This window comes from Felis catus, chromosome B2 (genome assembly GCF_018350175.1).
Source record: "Felis catus isolate Fca126 chromosome B2, F.catus_Fca126_mat1.0, whole genome shotgun sequence".
Lineage (NCBI taxonomy): Eukaryota > Metazoa > Chordata > Mammalia > Carnivora > Felidae > Felis > Felis catus.
The window spans coordinates 99,017,308-99,032,876 of NC_058372.1; the positions used below are offsets into that span (position 1 = coordinate 99,017,308).

A 15,569-nucleotide genomic window follows, 5' to 3' on the forward strand; every position below is an offset into this window, starting at 1 on the left:
AGAATCACGTGGAGATGGTGTTGCTCACCGAGATACAGAAAAGAAAATGGAGGTTCGTTGGAGGAGCCAGTGAACATATATATTTCTGTGTTCATTCATATATTCATATTTTTGTATCCATATATATATATATATATATATATATATCCTTCACTGGATCAAATTCAGCACTTGTAGTAAGGTCCCCAGTTGATAGGCAGGTACACTGAGGATGAGAAACACTGATGTAGAGTCTATCTTGAGCCTCATTTCAGAAACATGTAAACTCAAGACAAATTTTGCTAACCAAAAACAAATACATGTGTGTGCATGCGTGTTTGTGTATATATGCATGTGTGTGTGATTATATGTATAGATATACATTATCTGTATTTCTATGTGTACTTTCCATGTTCATAATCACTATAATAATTGTAGGAACCACTTTCTCAACCTAAACACCACAATTTTATCTGGAACTTAAGGGAAAAGAAGTCACAACTTGCAGCCAGAGTCCTTAGAGTGGCTTTATTTTTAGTGACAAAGAAAGATAATTCCTTTGCTGGTACAGCTTCCTGTAACTGCAGTCACAAAGTTCAGATGAATTTTTTTTTAGCTCTCCACAACCTACTCTCCACCCTTCAGCATTTGAGATCTGAGGGACTAACTCAAATCTCAAGCATATTTTAAGTGCATGTCCCAGTATCATGCTGTTGAGTAGAAAAATGTGAGCTGTGTAATTTTTTTTCATGTGTGTCATTTTTAACTTTCTCCCATCCAAGTACTAACCAGGCCTGACCCTGCTTAGCTTCCGAGATCAGATGAGATTGGGCGCGTTCAGGGTGGTATGGCCTTCGACTTTAACTTTCTAATGTAATGGTCACATTTAAAAAACAAACAAACAAACAAACAAACAAACCCGGGGTGAGGCACCTGGGTGGCTCAGTCGGTTAAGCATCCGACTTCAGCTCAGGTCATGATCTCACGGTTTGTGAGTTCAAGCCCCATGCCAGGCTCTGTGCTGACAGCTCAGAGCCTGGAGCCTGCTTTGGGTTCCGTCTCCTCTCTCTGCCCCTCTCCACTTGTGCCCTGTCTCTCAAAAATAAATAAATGTAAAAAAAAAAAAAAAAGTTAAAAAAAAGCCCAGGGGATGTTAATTTTAATATTTTAGTTAACATATCCAAGGTATTACTTCAACATTCAATTATTTTGTAAATATTTACTTTTCTCATACTAAGTCTTTGAAATCTGGTGTATATTTTACACATAACAGCACATCTCCATTCAGACCCTAAACATCCATGAAATATTCCACCTCTTTTATACCAAGTCGATTTACATGCCCAAGTTGTTGCAAAGAGAGTCTTCTAATAACTGAATCAGGTATAAGTTTTTAAATTTAAGTTGATTAAAAGTAAATACAATGTAAAACTCAGTTCCTCAGTCACATTAGCCACATTCTAAGTGCTCAATAGCAAAATGTGACTAATGGCTGCCATACTGCACGTACAGGCCTAGCAGCACGTTTTACGTGGTTCAAATGTTCAACTTTACTGCTTCATCTTCTAAGGTTCAAACTGTCCAAAAAATGTCAAGAACGTGCATGTTTATACTTTTCCGTGCTACATTTTGGGCAGTTTCCTCCAGTTCACTTGGAGGTCTCTTCACCTGTGTCTAATCTGCCACTTAATCCGTTAAATGTATTCCAATGACTTTCCCTTGACGGAAGGTCTATTTGTATAGTCTTTTACGCCTGTAATCATTTTAAACAATTTGTATTTTCTTTAAGATTTGCTATGTCAAGTTCTTAGGCTGAAAATCCCAGTGTTTATTGTGTCTGTCAACTCTACCTCATGGTGGGCCATTTCTTTGTCACTTGTAACTTTGTGTTAGGAATGCATCTCCTGTGGGTCTTGTTGTTCTTCATTTTGTTTTTTAAGAAAGCCTTTGTAGTCTGAGTTGAAGCAGTCCCTTCGCGGTGGGGTTACATTTGCTTCTGCCATCTACCCTCACCCTCACTCCCTCAGTTTTTTACCTCAGTTTCTCACCTTACGGTTTTCCTCACCATGAGATTAATATAAATTCAATTCCTTAAAACGGCCAGGGGCTTCAAATTCTCATGGGAAACTTTGATTTCCTCCTAGAGCTACAGCAAGGATAAAGCTTTCTTGTGGTGTGGGGGTGAGAGGGGTGGGTTTTTTAGGACTCTTCCTTTGAGGCTGTCACCCTCCAACGGGCCCACTGCTGCAGGTGTATCCAGGCCAATCCTTTTCCCCAACACAGCCTTATGTCCAGTGCTGTAGGCCTCTAGCATCACTGATACACTCAACTTCTAGCACTAATGCAGGAGGTACAGGTTCCTGCTCTGTCAGGGTCCAGGCTCCCTCTGAGCTTCGTGTGTCTGAAGATTTTTCTTTCTCAGGAATTCATCCATACATATAAAGGTATATGTCTATACATTTGTGTTGTGTGTGTACAAAAGGTAACACGTTCACACGTGTACACACAAAAGGATCACCATAGATACATACATACTTAACCTAGCATCTTCAGATATTGCCACTTTTTTAGGACATTCTCGAAACAAAAGGATAAACCAGTGCAGTCTGAGACCTGGTTTTTAGAACCAGGTGAGTTTAAGTGTGTTATCCAAAAAGGTACTTTGCCTAAGGGGACTTCATTTGATTGGAGAGCCATCAGAACAGAGTCCCCTATTATCTGGGCCTTTTTTTGTGTGTGTGTGTTTATTTATTTTGAGGGAGAGAGACAGAGTGCGAGCAGGGGAGGGGCAGAGAGAGAGGGAGACACAGAGTCCCAAGAAGGCTCCAGACGCTAAGCCGTCAGCACAGAGCCTGTCGCGGGGCTGGAATTCACCAACCACGAAATCACAACCTGAGCCGAAGTCGGACACTTAACCGACTGAGCCACCCGGGTGCCCCGGCCTTTTCTTCTGAATAAGCACATCATTTGGATCCTTCTGAATTTATCCCAAGGCTTCCCTTTATAGCGCACAAATCAAGAAATTATCCTACCACTGTCTAAGCCTTCTCTAATCACAAAAACCTTAGAATAACGAGATCATCAAGGTAGGAGAAACCTTAGAAATCAAATATTCCAACCTAACATAAGAAAGCAGGCCAGTAAAGGTGATGATTTGTTTAATACCACATAGCTAGTTACCCACAGCATCAAAATCTGTCTCCTTTCACCCTACTATTCTGCCACCTTTACATAATGCAACTTTCTTGTGTATTTTTTAAATCTCAGATTTGCAGCATAATCTTTGCGGCTTCCAGCTTGCTCTCTCCGAGGTAATTTAAAAGAAACACTCAGTTACCCAGACTATGTGTGTTTCATTCTTCAGTAAAACAGAACCTAGCTAAAGACGTTCTCTTGGCCTCTTCCATTAGAGTCGGGCCCCCATCACTTTCTCACAACTGTGCCCACAGCAACATTGCTAGTTTTACAAAGCATCGGTTTTAATGAGAACTAGCATTTTTTCCATATAGTGCTAAACACGAAGTATGGCACTAGCTTGCTTGATTTATTTTCCTTAAGGACAGAAATATAATTATGTAAAGAATTTCAATAAGATCTAAATGTAGGCAGTTGAATACGTTGAATCTTTGGGTTCTGATTTCATTTGATAAGTAACTACAAATACCTCTCTCAATCAGAAAAAGACTTTTTTACATAGGGTTAAGTGTATTTACGAACTCACAAAGAACCCGCAATTGGCTAATACAAAAAGAATTACATTATTGCCTAAAAGGCAAAAACATAAACTTACCTCTAGCAGAAGTGAACAAGTATATTAATTGAGCTGGGAGGTACTATTGTCAAGTAAAATAATCTGTTTTAATGAGGGCTTCATTTTTAATCTGACAAAATACGATGATGAGGGGGGTTCCCCGGTATGAATCCAAGCTTTGCAAAATCCAAACATGTAATACTGCAGAAATACAAACCTTGTGCCATATTTACTATACCTAAAATCGTATAGCCAAGGCAGAAATGGCTTCCGCAAATAGCTAATCGGACTAAACACTGTCAATTCATGAGTTTGCAGTTACTTTGTTCTACTTTTGTTCTACCCTGATGTAAACTCTAACAAATGTTCAACAAACAACTTCTCCCTGGCTGCCTTCATTTGAACGTACCAAATAGTTACAAATGTTTATAGCATAACCTGTGATCGCTGCATCAAATACAATCACTCTAAGAGAAAAGGGAAATTCTTTTTTCTTTGACTTTAATTTCAACTTGTGGCACAGCTTGTGCTAAAAGGGGACCTCTGAATCTCTGACACACTGTGTCTTTCACCTAAAAAAATAACAGATTTGTCATCATTTGAAGACCAATGTTAAATTGTATTTTCAGATCCATCTATGAGCATTGCTCTGTTAAGAATAAGCTCATGTATGTGCAGGTCAAAGACTAAACAAAGGAAACACTGAACTTCCAAGTGACTGTGCCCTTTCTAAACCCATGAGGAAAGTACCACACAGTGGGATGAGCCAGGGCCAAGAGCGGCTTGCAGGCCTTGCAAGAGCTTTTCTGGCAACTGAAATACTGACTGAGGGGTTGCTGGGTCCCCATATTCTTTCACTGAGCCTCCATTTGGCAGGCATATTTTAATCAAGTAGATTGTTTAAAAAAATTTTTTTTTTTTATATTTAGTTTTGAGACACAGAGAGAGACAGAGCACGAGCAGGGGAGGGGCAGAGAGAGGGAGACACAGAATCCGAAGCAGGCTCCAGGCTCCGAGCTGTCAGCACACAGCCCGATGCGCAGCTCGAACTCACTAACCGTGAGATCATGACCTGAGCCGAAGTCGGATGCTCAACCAACTGAGCCACCCAGGCGCCCCGCAAGTAGGTTGTTTAAATTAAACCTGCTTGCTACAAAAATGTCCCAACTCTAACAGATTTGCAGGTCTGATCTTAGTATATTTGTGGTTCTCTCCCTCCCCCGCGCACACACACACACACACACACACACCCCATTTACTAATAAGGAAGCAAAAATACATCCATGGGAGTAGCATCTTACATCTGTTAGAGGCTATTGAGGTGACATTGTGGAGGGAAGGGGGCCGGCACAGGCTCCGGATCTGAAAGGCTCAGATGTGGATTCCTGCTCTACCATCATCCACTAGTGGCATATTCTGGAAAAGCTATCTAATCTCTCAGAATTCCCTTACCAGTATAACTGGGAAAATTACACTTCCTGGCAGGGTTGCTGGGAGAATCAGGGGCAATCTCTGCCCAGTGCTGGACACACGCTAAGCTCTCAATAGCAGCTCCTGACTTCATCTGTTCTCTGTGTTTTGTTCGTGCTGCCTTTGTGGTGGTTACAGTGGTGCTGGTTCTCATTTTCCCCCGCTCTTCTCAAACAGGAGCTTCCCAAACAGCAGTCCTGTGGTACCCCAGACCCTCTCTCATGGCCTACGCCAGTATTTCTCCGCGGCAGATGATTTTGCCACTAGGGGATATTTGCCACCGTCTGGAGACATGTGTGGTTGTCACAGCTGAGGGAGCAGAGGGAGAGATGCTCCTGCTACCGAGTGGGGCCACGGATGCTGCTGAACACTCTACAATGCACAGAACAGCCCTCCCTCCCCCACTAAGGAATTAGCCAACCCCAAATGGCAATCCGTGCTGAGGTTAAGAAACCCCCGCCTACACAATAAGCATAATAAATTTTAGAGGCAGGGAAACCATAGCAACAGTCAGAATACTCATCATAAATTTCAAACTATCCATGAAGGGAATGAAGGACAGCCTTAGAAATAAGCATAAAACAAGTACAAATAACTATTGAACAAGCTGCCTAGTAGGTGGGTGTGGGTGGGTGTGTTTGTGATTTATTTTGAGTGGTTTTTCTCCTTAACAGCGCAGCCATTCTTACCTCAGATATATACATAATGTAATGAAGTCAACGTTCTGCACCACCAATCTGGACTAAGTGGTAACCTGCCCTGTACAAAGGGGGCTTTCAGTAATTCCTTAAATCTTCAATCTGATGAATTAAAAATCTTAATATGGGTGTGTACATATCTAAAACCTGATCAGCCTGGACACATAGGATTAGTACATTTCACACTTTAGTGTAAAAGAAGGTTTAAAAAAGGTTTAATGTAAAAAGTAGGTTTATTTACATACTTCAGTGTGGAAAATTTTATTGAAAAATAAAAGAGAGAAGCTGTGATATAATCCAAACAGGAACTAGGCTGAAGTTAACCTTGTTTTGGAGACAACACCATGCAAACTGAGAGTTACGCCACTTTGTGCTTTTGAAATACCTATGGTCTTGAGAGCAACTTAACTGCTATTTTTTTTTTATTTTTATTTTTTTAGAGAGAGAGGGGGGAGGAGGGAGAGAGAGAGAGAGGGAGACCCAGAATCTGAAGCAGGCTCCAAGCTCCGAGCTGTCAGCACACAGCCCAATGCAGGGCTTGAACTCACGAACTACAAGATCATGACCTGAACCAAAGTCGCACACTTAACCGACTGAGCCACCCGGGCACTCCTAACTGCTACTTTAAATCACACTTATTCAAGCTGGTCTTCCCACCTCAATGAATTGTATTAGTGTACTATGAGTTTTAAAATAAAAACCTCATTTGTATTTTTCAAAATCATCACTACTAATTCAGAAAATCTTGTTCCCTTTTGAACTGAAGTTAGTAAGATTATCTAGCTAATATATCTTGGTTTCTCACTTGAGGAACGGTATTTTCAAACCACTACAAGAAACAAAAAGCCAACACAGGGAACATCTGGAGTAAAAGGAGGTAAAAAATGGGGAAAAGGAATAAAGACTAGTAGCAATCAGTATTTTACTCACTCCCTAGATTTCTTGAACAAACAGTGGACACAAAATTTTCCTGCTCTCTCAGGATGTAAAAATGCCAGGAAATAAACTTAATTTATAATAAGGTCATAATTTGCTTTATTTTATACCATTTAACTTATTTGAAGTAGAATTTTTGAAAATCATTCGTAGGGATAAATGTCTAATCCTATAAATAAAAATGATAGAGATCATTTGAACTACCGAGAACCTACACTTTTCTGTTTAATATTTAAAAATGTAAAAAAGATTGGCACTACTGAAATACTGCATAACCATCCCAGGAAAGATACAGATTTTGGCTCTCAGGCCACAGTCTTGTAATGAATGCCAACTGGCAGTTACGAAAAACTCCCTTAATCTTTCAGATCATGTATTAAAAAAAAAAATATTTGACAGCGTAGGCAAGTCGGTGGTTGAGAAATCAGGTCTGAAGTCAGAAAAGGCAACAGTAAAGACACGCAAATTCTGCTTTGTGCTTAGTTTCATAGGAACAGAAGGGGATTTAAGGCTGAGTCTGAAGGAATCCTGAGTTGAAGTTCTTGATGTTCTAGTCTTTGAAACTCAAAGACAGAATTTGGTGTGCCGGAGTTCCCAGAAACCAGCATCAGTGGCTCTTATAACCCCACAGCAGAGCCCTAGGCAAAAGGCAAGTAGGAATGATTGAAATCTACAAGGTTGTAAACAATGTTATTGACCAAGGTGAACAGAAAAAAACCTTTGAGTGAAAGTCAAAGGAAAGGCTCTGTTTTGAACAGTAAGCTACAAACTTAATCTCAGGAACGCAGTAAGAATGGAAAATTTATGTAATTTCTTCTTCATGTTGCTGAACTCATGGACTTCAGACACAAAACGAATTTTAGGGAAAACAGATAGGTGGGGGATTATCTTCCATGTTAAAACGAAGGAGGACAAGCGTCCCCACTCGGTCAGAGGCAAACAGGTGAAAGGCCTAGCATCTGGGCAGATGGAGGTTGACTCCTATGGCCCTCTGTGTCCATCCCTTCCCCGAGTGTTAACTGTGCCCCTAGCACGCGGCAGGTGCCAAGCTACATGCACTACAGAGGCAATAACACAACCCCCGCCTCAAGCAGGTAACAGGCTAGTGGAGACTGGGCAAGTACACCGATAATTAGACTGCTGGACACGCCTCATGCTGTAATTATTTCCTTGAGTTCTTGATGAGGTCTTTCATCCTATTTCCATCTTGTATTCACCCAACTCAGAGTATAACAGCTACTTGCATTGAAAATATCTTTCTTCAGGAACAGCTGAGGTTTAGATAAATCTTTGTAACTATGAAAAAGCCTGAAACCCTTTAGTTCTAACTCTTTGAGGAGGCTGTACCAGAACCTCACGACACTGCTGTCCCGGCCACTGACCTCAAACCCGGGCCAGTGGAGATGAACCTCAAAGGTGAGCTGTCCAATTTGTTCAAGGACATCTTCCAGAATAAGATTTTCTAAAACTTTCCATTCTGCGCTTTCCAGATCTGCTTTGAGAACATCAATCTGTAACAAAATGATGAAATGAGATTAGCAGATTCAATAAGCGTTGTTAAAAATACCATCTTGACATCAGGAGCATCACCGTATAACTACCTCCTACGAAAGCAGAATGTTTCAAATTTTAGAGTTAGACAGCTTTTTCAAATGGCCACTGACAACATGAATTTCTTTTCTTTTAAGTGTTTTTTTGTGCGTTTTTTAAAAATGTTTGGGTTTTTTTGAGAGAGAGCACGAGTGGCAGAAGGGCAGAGAGAGAGAGAGGGACAGAGGATCTGAAGCAGGCTCTGATCTGACAGCACAGAGCCTCACGTGGGCCTCGAACTCATGACTGTGAGATCAGGACCTGAGCCGAAGTCTGCTGCTTAACCAGCTGAGCCACCCAGGCGCCCGCAACATGAATTTTTAACCTCACTCCACACTAAGTGTTAATATACAAATAATGAAATGCCAGCCAGAAATCATAATGAACCGTCCTACCTTCTGCCCAATGAGAATGGATGCCTGAGAAGGAGATGCTGGAGCATGTGTTTTCACAGAACTGCATGCCCGTGGCCCCTCCCCAACAACCTAGACCCTGCTCACAGGAACCCAGCCATGGTCCAGACAGAATGGTGGCCCACCGGGAGGGACTGACAGAGGGCCACTGCCTGCAAGACCGCCTCACGAACCTCAGCTCCCTCCAATTTCTCAGGACTAGAAGCCAGGCAGAGTTCTCAGGTATCTGAATGTTAGACTTGTAAAAATAAAAAAAAAAAATCTATTATTATTCCATGATTTCTTTTTCAAAGTAAACACCAGCACAGCATTTTAAAAGGGGGCGGGGAAGGGGGAGGCAACACCATCCTCTGTTCATCTAATGAATGTAAGTTCACATTCCAGGGAAGATGAAATATAGGAAGGGTAGGAAAGGATAGGAAAGATGCTGCAATTCATTAAGTCAGGAGAATCAGGTCGGTTTCGCTGGCTTTGCTATTAGAATAAGAGAACCCCAAATACCTCCAGAAAGCAATGAGAGCTAACGACTTGCTGAGTGCTTATATGCGCCTGGCACTACGCATAGTGCTTCGCTTGCAACGTCCATTTACTCCTCTCAACGGTTCTGCAAGGGTGATGCTGTTTCCATCCCTGTTTGAAGTTTAGGAAACCCAGACTCAGAGAACAACCCATCCCCCGTCACACAGCCGGAGAGGCAGTAGTGACAGGTGAACTGAGTCTGTCTACCTGGCGCATGTTCTTAACCACTTATGCGATGCCGACTCCTCGTAAACCACAAGGGGGAAAATGGTAGCTCAGATTCCCTCGACGGCTTTCGGTGTGGAAACCAGGTTGCTATTAGAGAGTGAATAAGGGTCAGCGAGTAGAAGCAGTATTACCAACATCCCCAGTTTAGAGTTGCAGAACACGTTACAGCTTAAAGAATTACTCTCTACAGGTGCAATCTCAGTGAAACAGCCCTAGAGGCAGACAGAGACTTGGTAGAAATGACTCTGGGCTGCCAACACTGCTTGTGTGATTTCAGAGTTGGGTGGAGGAGAAGATACAGAGGATTTAGACATTACTGCTCCAGGAAAATGGTCTTGGCCCAGCAGCATCCTGAGATCCCAGGGGAGATGCTTTTGCCACTGTCTTGCTTTGGACAGTACCTCATGATCCACCCGGGAAAGAGGGATGGCAATACCCCAAGAATACCAAGAGGCCTTAGAATAGCCCAGATATCTGGAAGCCAGCCTGTCCAGACTCAAAGAGGAAAAAGCAACATGGAAAAACAAAACACAAAACAACTTTCTTTTCTGAAAGGAACCGACTAAAGGCAGATTCCAGAAGAACACGCACAAGGGCTAAGATAATTCCTGTGAACTGGACACAACAGAATCAATTCACTCTTTTCTCATCTTGCTGCCCTCCCACCTTTTTGACTTGTTTAATCTTTGAGATTTTAAGCAGAATATTTCTGAATTAGGGTAATTAAACTGCCAGAAGAAATATAGAATTAAAACCTCACAAAATGTTCTCAATTAGTACAGAAAGTATCCCAAACTCAAAATCAACATTTTGTGTCAATTCACATAGTTAAGAATTTTTTTAAATCCTTAGAGCCTTATTTCTTACCGTAGTTTTCTATGAGTTTGCACATATTGAACGTGATCAATAAAACGAACTATTAAAGGGACAGGGCAAAGTTAATCAGCCTAAAATTGACCTAAAAACTACACTGGTGAAGACAGAGGCATATACATTACATATTTTTTTCCAAACATATTTTAAAAATAAGCTATCGGGGCGCCTGGGTGGCGCAGTCGGTTAAGCGTCAGACTTCAGCCAGGTCACGATCTCGCGGTCCGTGAGTTCGAGCCCCGCGTCGGGCTCTGGGCTGACGGCTTGGAGCCTGTTTCCGATTCTGTGTCTCCCTCTCTCTCTGCCCTTCCCCCGTTCATGCTCTGTCTCTCTCTGTCCCAAAAATAAATAAAAACGTTGAAAAAAAATTAAAAAAAATTAAAAAATAAAAATAAGCTATCAATCAGAAGTTATGAGAAACACACACACACAAAAAAACAAATTGGGATACATCACTGCAAATATGTGCTTTCTGTGGAAATCCAATTTTCACTTACAAAATGCTATCCTATCTAAAGTGCGAAAAGCATTTTCAAATACAACAACACTGCCAACCTCTTTTGATTCCAGTGACTGAAAATTCTCTACTTCAATCAGAATTGGGTAGGCTGCTCTAAATCATCCGGCCCAGGCTGGTGCAGCACTGAGCAGCTCATCAACTCTTCCCTGCCTTCCAGTCTGAGAGCATAGCCAGACAAACGCTGTCAATAAAACATGGTTTTCTTTTCCTGCGTGCTTTTCCCATTTTTTTTTTTTTTTGTCTAACAGAACGTTCTATCGCCACAGCGATCTTGCAAATGTAATTTCCACTGTTCCTTCATAATGCACCCAATGTTATCGTTAGTCTAAGGCACTAAACGTTTCCGCACCAGGTATGTTACTTTTCAGATGCTAACATCAGCTCTCAACAATTAAGGCACTAAAAGTCATGCAAATGATTACATTGGAATAACTGAGTGCCAATCCTAATACAGTTAGGTTAACTCAGCTTTCTTGAGAGAAACAACTCAGTGTTAACCCTCCGTAAACTCTGGAATAACTAAAGACATATTCTTGGGTAGAAAGGTCTTGAAGAAGGTAGATCAAACCACGTATCTAGCATCATTTCAGAGGCATTAAAGGGGTCCTCTTACCAAAAATCATCTCCTTTCCCTTGTGCCTGAAAGATCCAATAAATCTCCTTTCCCAGAACTTTCTGAGGAAACAAGAACTTTCATTTTAAGTGGATTAAGATGTGAGGCCATCCATTTTGGCAGCTTCCTCGTCATGGGCACAAGTTGATGGCTGCGTTCATCCACCCAGAACTGCAGGGATGAGGGAAAGTGGGGAAAGGGGCACCAGCCACTGTACTAGCTTGTTGGGGCTGCTAGAAAAAAGTACCACAGGGGCACCTGGGTGGCTCAGTCCATCGAGCGTCTGGCTCGATTGCGGTTCAGGTCATTATCTCACGGTTCGTGAGTCCGTGATTCAGGCTCTGTGCTGTCAGCATGGAGCCTGCTTGGGATTCTCTCTCTCCCTCTCTCTCTGTCCCTGTTCTGTGCTCTCTCCTAGCTCCTAGTGGTTTGCTGGCAGTCTTTGGCGTTCCTTGGCTTCTGCGTTACTCTATTTCTTCATCTTCACATTGTGTTATTTCTTCTTCTACGTGTTGCCTGTGTCCAAATTTCCCCTCTTTCTAAGGTCACCAGTCATACTGGATTAGGGGCCCACCCTTCAGCAGTATGGCCTCATTTCAGCTAATTATGTCTGCAGTGACCCTATTTCCAGTTAAGTTCATATTCTGCGGTACTAGGGGTTAGGACTCCAACATATGAATTTTGAGGTCACGCAATTCAAAGTACTACAGTGTTTAGGGGAGCTATCATCATACAGCTTTGGGAAGACACTATGTGTTCTGGAGCCAATTCCGCAGTCAATGCCTGGGGAAAGTGTCCCGTACCAGAGATCCAAGGGCCAGCAGCTCTCTGAGGCAATTATGGATGCTGTCCTGCTAGCTCCTACATCAGCCAGCCCTGACAGTTCCAACTTTGCAATATCCAGGGCAGGTCAACAGGGCTCCGAGGCCAATTGAAACCACCATCATGAAACCCCTGTGCTTCATTCCTGGTTCCTTCCTGGCCATAAGACCAGGGCCAGCTGGTGCACTTTGTCCTTGACATCCCCCCATTCCCTAGCCACTTCCCTCTCTGTCCTGGAACTCAGCAGGCGCTCAACATCTTCATGCCTGCAGCTCCCCACCTGAGCCTTCTCCCTTTCCCAGGTACTCCCAGCAGGATAGGCAGACTGCATTACACAGTGCAACACCTTTAAAGAACTAGGGCTGGGATTCACCAACATCACTTCCATTGCATTCTGTCGGTCAAAGCAAATCATAGGGCCAGCCCAGACTCAAGGGGAGGTGAGAAAGATTCCAGCCCTTGAGGGCAATAGTGGCATACACAGAAAGGGTGAAACGAACCGTTCATGGTCATGTCTGCAAATAATTGACCCAGTTAATAAAAGCAATCTTCAAATGTACATACAAATCCATGAATGATCTACAATATTAGAGTAGACATGAACCTTTGCTGGACATAAGCAATACTCCAGGAAAAATAATGAAGCCCTTAGTCATCAAAATATTATTAAAGAAGGGACATCAATTGAAACGTGGCATTTGCTATCAGATCTGGCTTTCCTTGGAAGCTGACAAAGAACTGGGACAGCCAATGGATTAAGGATGACTAATAAGAAAACACAAGGACAAGTAAAGCAAATAGGTAAAAATCTTAGATACCGTATTAGTGTACCCAGGATGCTATAACAAAATGCCAGAGAACGGGGGGCTTAAACAACAGACATTTATATTTTCTCACAGGTCTGGAGGCTGGAAAGTCCAAGATCAAAGTGTCGGCGAGTGTGGTTTCTCCTGAGGCTGCTCCTTGGCCTGCTGACAGCTGCGTCTTCTCTGTGCCCTCATATGGACTTTACTCTGTGCTCATGCACTCCTGGTATCTCTTCCTCTTATAGGGCACCAGTCTTATTGGATGAAGTCCTCACCTCATGACTTCATTTAGCTTGACCTCCTTAAAGACCCTATCACCAGGGCACCTGGGTGGCTCAGTCAGTTAAGCAATGGACTCTTGATTTTGGCCCAGGCCACGTGAGATTGAGCACTGCACTGGGCTTGGCGCAGACAGCATGGAGCCTGCTTGGGATTCTTTCTCCCATTCTTTCTCTGTCCCTCCCCTGTTCATGTGCTCTCTCTCTCTCCCTCTTCCTCTCTCTCTCTCTCAAAATAGATATATAAACTTGAAAAAAAAAAAAAGATCTTCTCTCCAAATATAGTCACACTGAGGGTAAGTGCTTCAACCTATGAATTTTGTGGGGGACACAATGCAGTTCATAACAGATATAAAACAGGTATTTTTGCTCGAGTCTATTTAGAGGCAAGCAGTATCTCTCCACAAAGAGTTTAAAAATACATCCCTGTTACTCTTATGTCAGCCTGACTGCTGGAGAGTCAGTAGTTCCTCCTTTGTATTTAATGGATAGCTCCAGTTCTGGGGAGTAAAAATGTGACCCACCTCATTAACTGAATATCAGTCACAGAGACTGACAGATTTGTTCTTCAAAGATGGTCTCACCGTTAATTCCCATCTCATGCTTTTCTACAATATGGCCTCGATGCTCCTCTTATCAAGAGATGGGACTGATGTTCCCTCCCCAGGGATGGCTTCATAGGATGCAACCTGTGCAGCCACACCAGGCTCCCCCACTTAGAAGGGCTCCATACCTTGTTTAATGCTCTGTTGCCATGGACTTGAAATTCTTAGTAAGTTTTGAACAAGGGACCCTGCATTTTCATTTTGCACTGGGCCCCATGAATTATGTCTCCTATCCTGTGATGCTCCCCTTGAACCTTGATGGGCTTGTTACTATTGACTAAGAGTATGGTAGAAATGGTTCCAGATGACTTCAAGACTGGGCCATAAAAGCTTCTACTTTGTTCAGTGGTATACTCACCCTTGAAAACTTTAGCCCCTATGCAAGGTGTCTGAACTGTCCCAAGGTTACAGTGCTGTGAGAAAAGTCCAGACTAGCCCTTGCAGAGAGACCCTAAATCAATAGGAAGAAAAAGATGCCTGACCAACCCTGGCTGTTCCATCATCTGACTGTAACTACAAGAGAGACCCTGAGCCAGAACTACCCAGCAAAGCCCTTCCCAAATACTGACCCCCAGAAACTATGATCAATAATGAAATGATCAGTTGTTGTTTTAAGAAAGTTGAGTTTTGGGGGTGACTTTTCATGTAGCAGAAGATAACTAGAACAGAGACCAAGTACTATTTATGCAGATCTTCTTTCTAAATGTTAGAGGTTACTTGTACATTTAGATGTACGATATATAAATACTATATATTCCAAGGCCATGATTTCTATAAATTCATATGTATATTTAATCAAAAATATTCTCTTATTAAAAAATCAACACATGGTCATTGTTTAAAAATTAAAACTACAGATAAGAAAAAAGAAAGGGAATTAAAGTACTCATAATCCAGAGTCTAAAAGAGTTAACTTTTGTAATCCCTATCAAAATAACACCAGCATTCTTCACAGAGCTAGAATAAACAGTCCTAAAATTTGTATGGAACCAGAAAAGACCCCGAATAGCCAAAGCGATCTTGAAAAAGAAAACCAAAGCGGGAGGCATCACAATCCCAGACTTCAAGCTATACTACACAGCTGTAATCATCAAGACAGTATGGTACTGGCACAAAAATAGACACTCAGATCAACAGAAAAGAATAGAGAACCCAGAAATGGACCCACAAACGTATGGCCGACAAATTTTTGACAAAGCAGGAAAGAATATCCAATGGAATAAAGACAGTCTCTTCAGCAAATGGTGCTGGGAAAACTGGACAGCAACATGCAGAAGAATTTACCCGGACCACTTTCTTACACCATACACAAAAGTAAACTCAAAATAGATGAAAGACTTAAACATAACACAGGAAGCCTTCAAAATCTTAGAGAAGAAAGCAGGCAAAGACCTCTTTGATCTTGGCCGCAGCAACTTCTTAACACATCTCTGTACGCAAGGGAAACAAAAGCAAAAATGCACTATTG

The 15,569-nt window shown here is 42.1% G+C and overlaps 1 protein-coding gene across 4 annotated transcripts in view; it reads right to left on the minus strand.

Moving 5' to 3' along the window:
• Positions 1-15,569, minus strand: part of METTL24 (methyltransferase like 24) — a 170,751-nt gene that overhangs the window by 60,656 nt on the left and 94,526 nt on the right. For 2 of the 4 annotated variants that reach the window (XM_023254241.2, XM_023254248.2), the window contains one exon: positions 6,113-8,345. In XM_023254241.2, coding sequence (XP_023110009.1) covers positions 8,031-8,345 — 315 coding nt within the window. In that variant the 3' untranslated portion in view covers positions 6,113-8,030. Of the gene's footprint in view, positions 1-6,112; positions 8,346-15,569 lie in introns of those variants that run through there. The other 2 variants (XM_023254245.2, XR_006598157.1) reach the window with 2 other exon arrangements.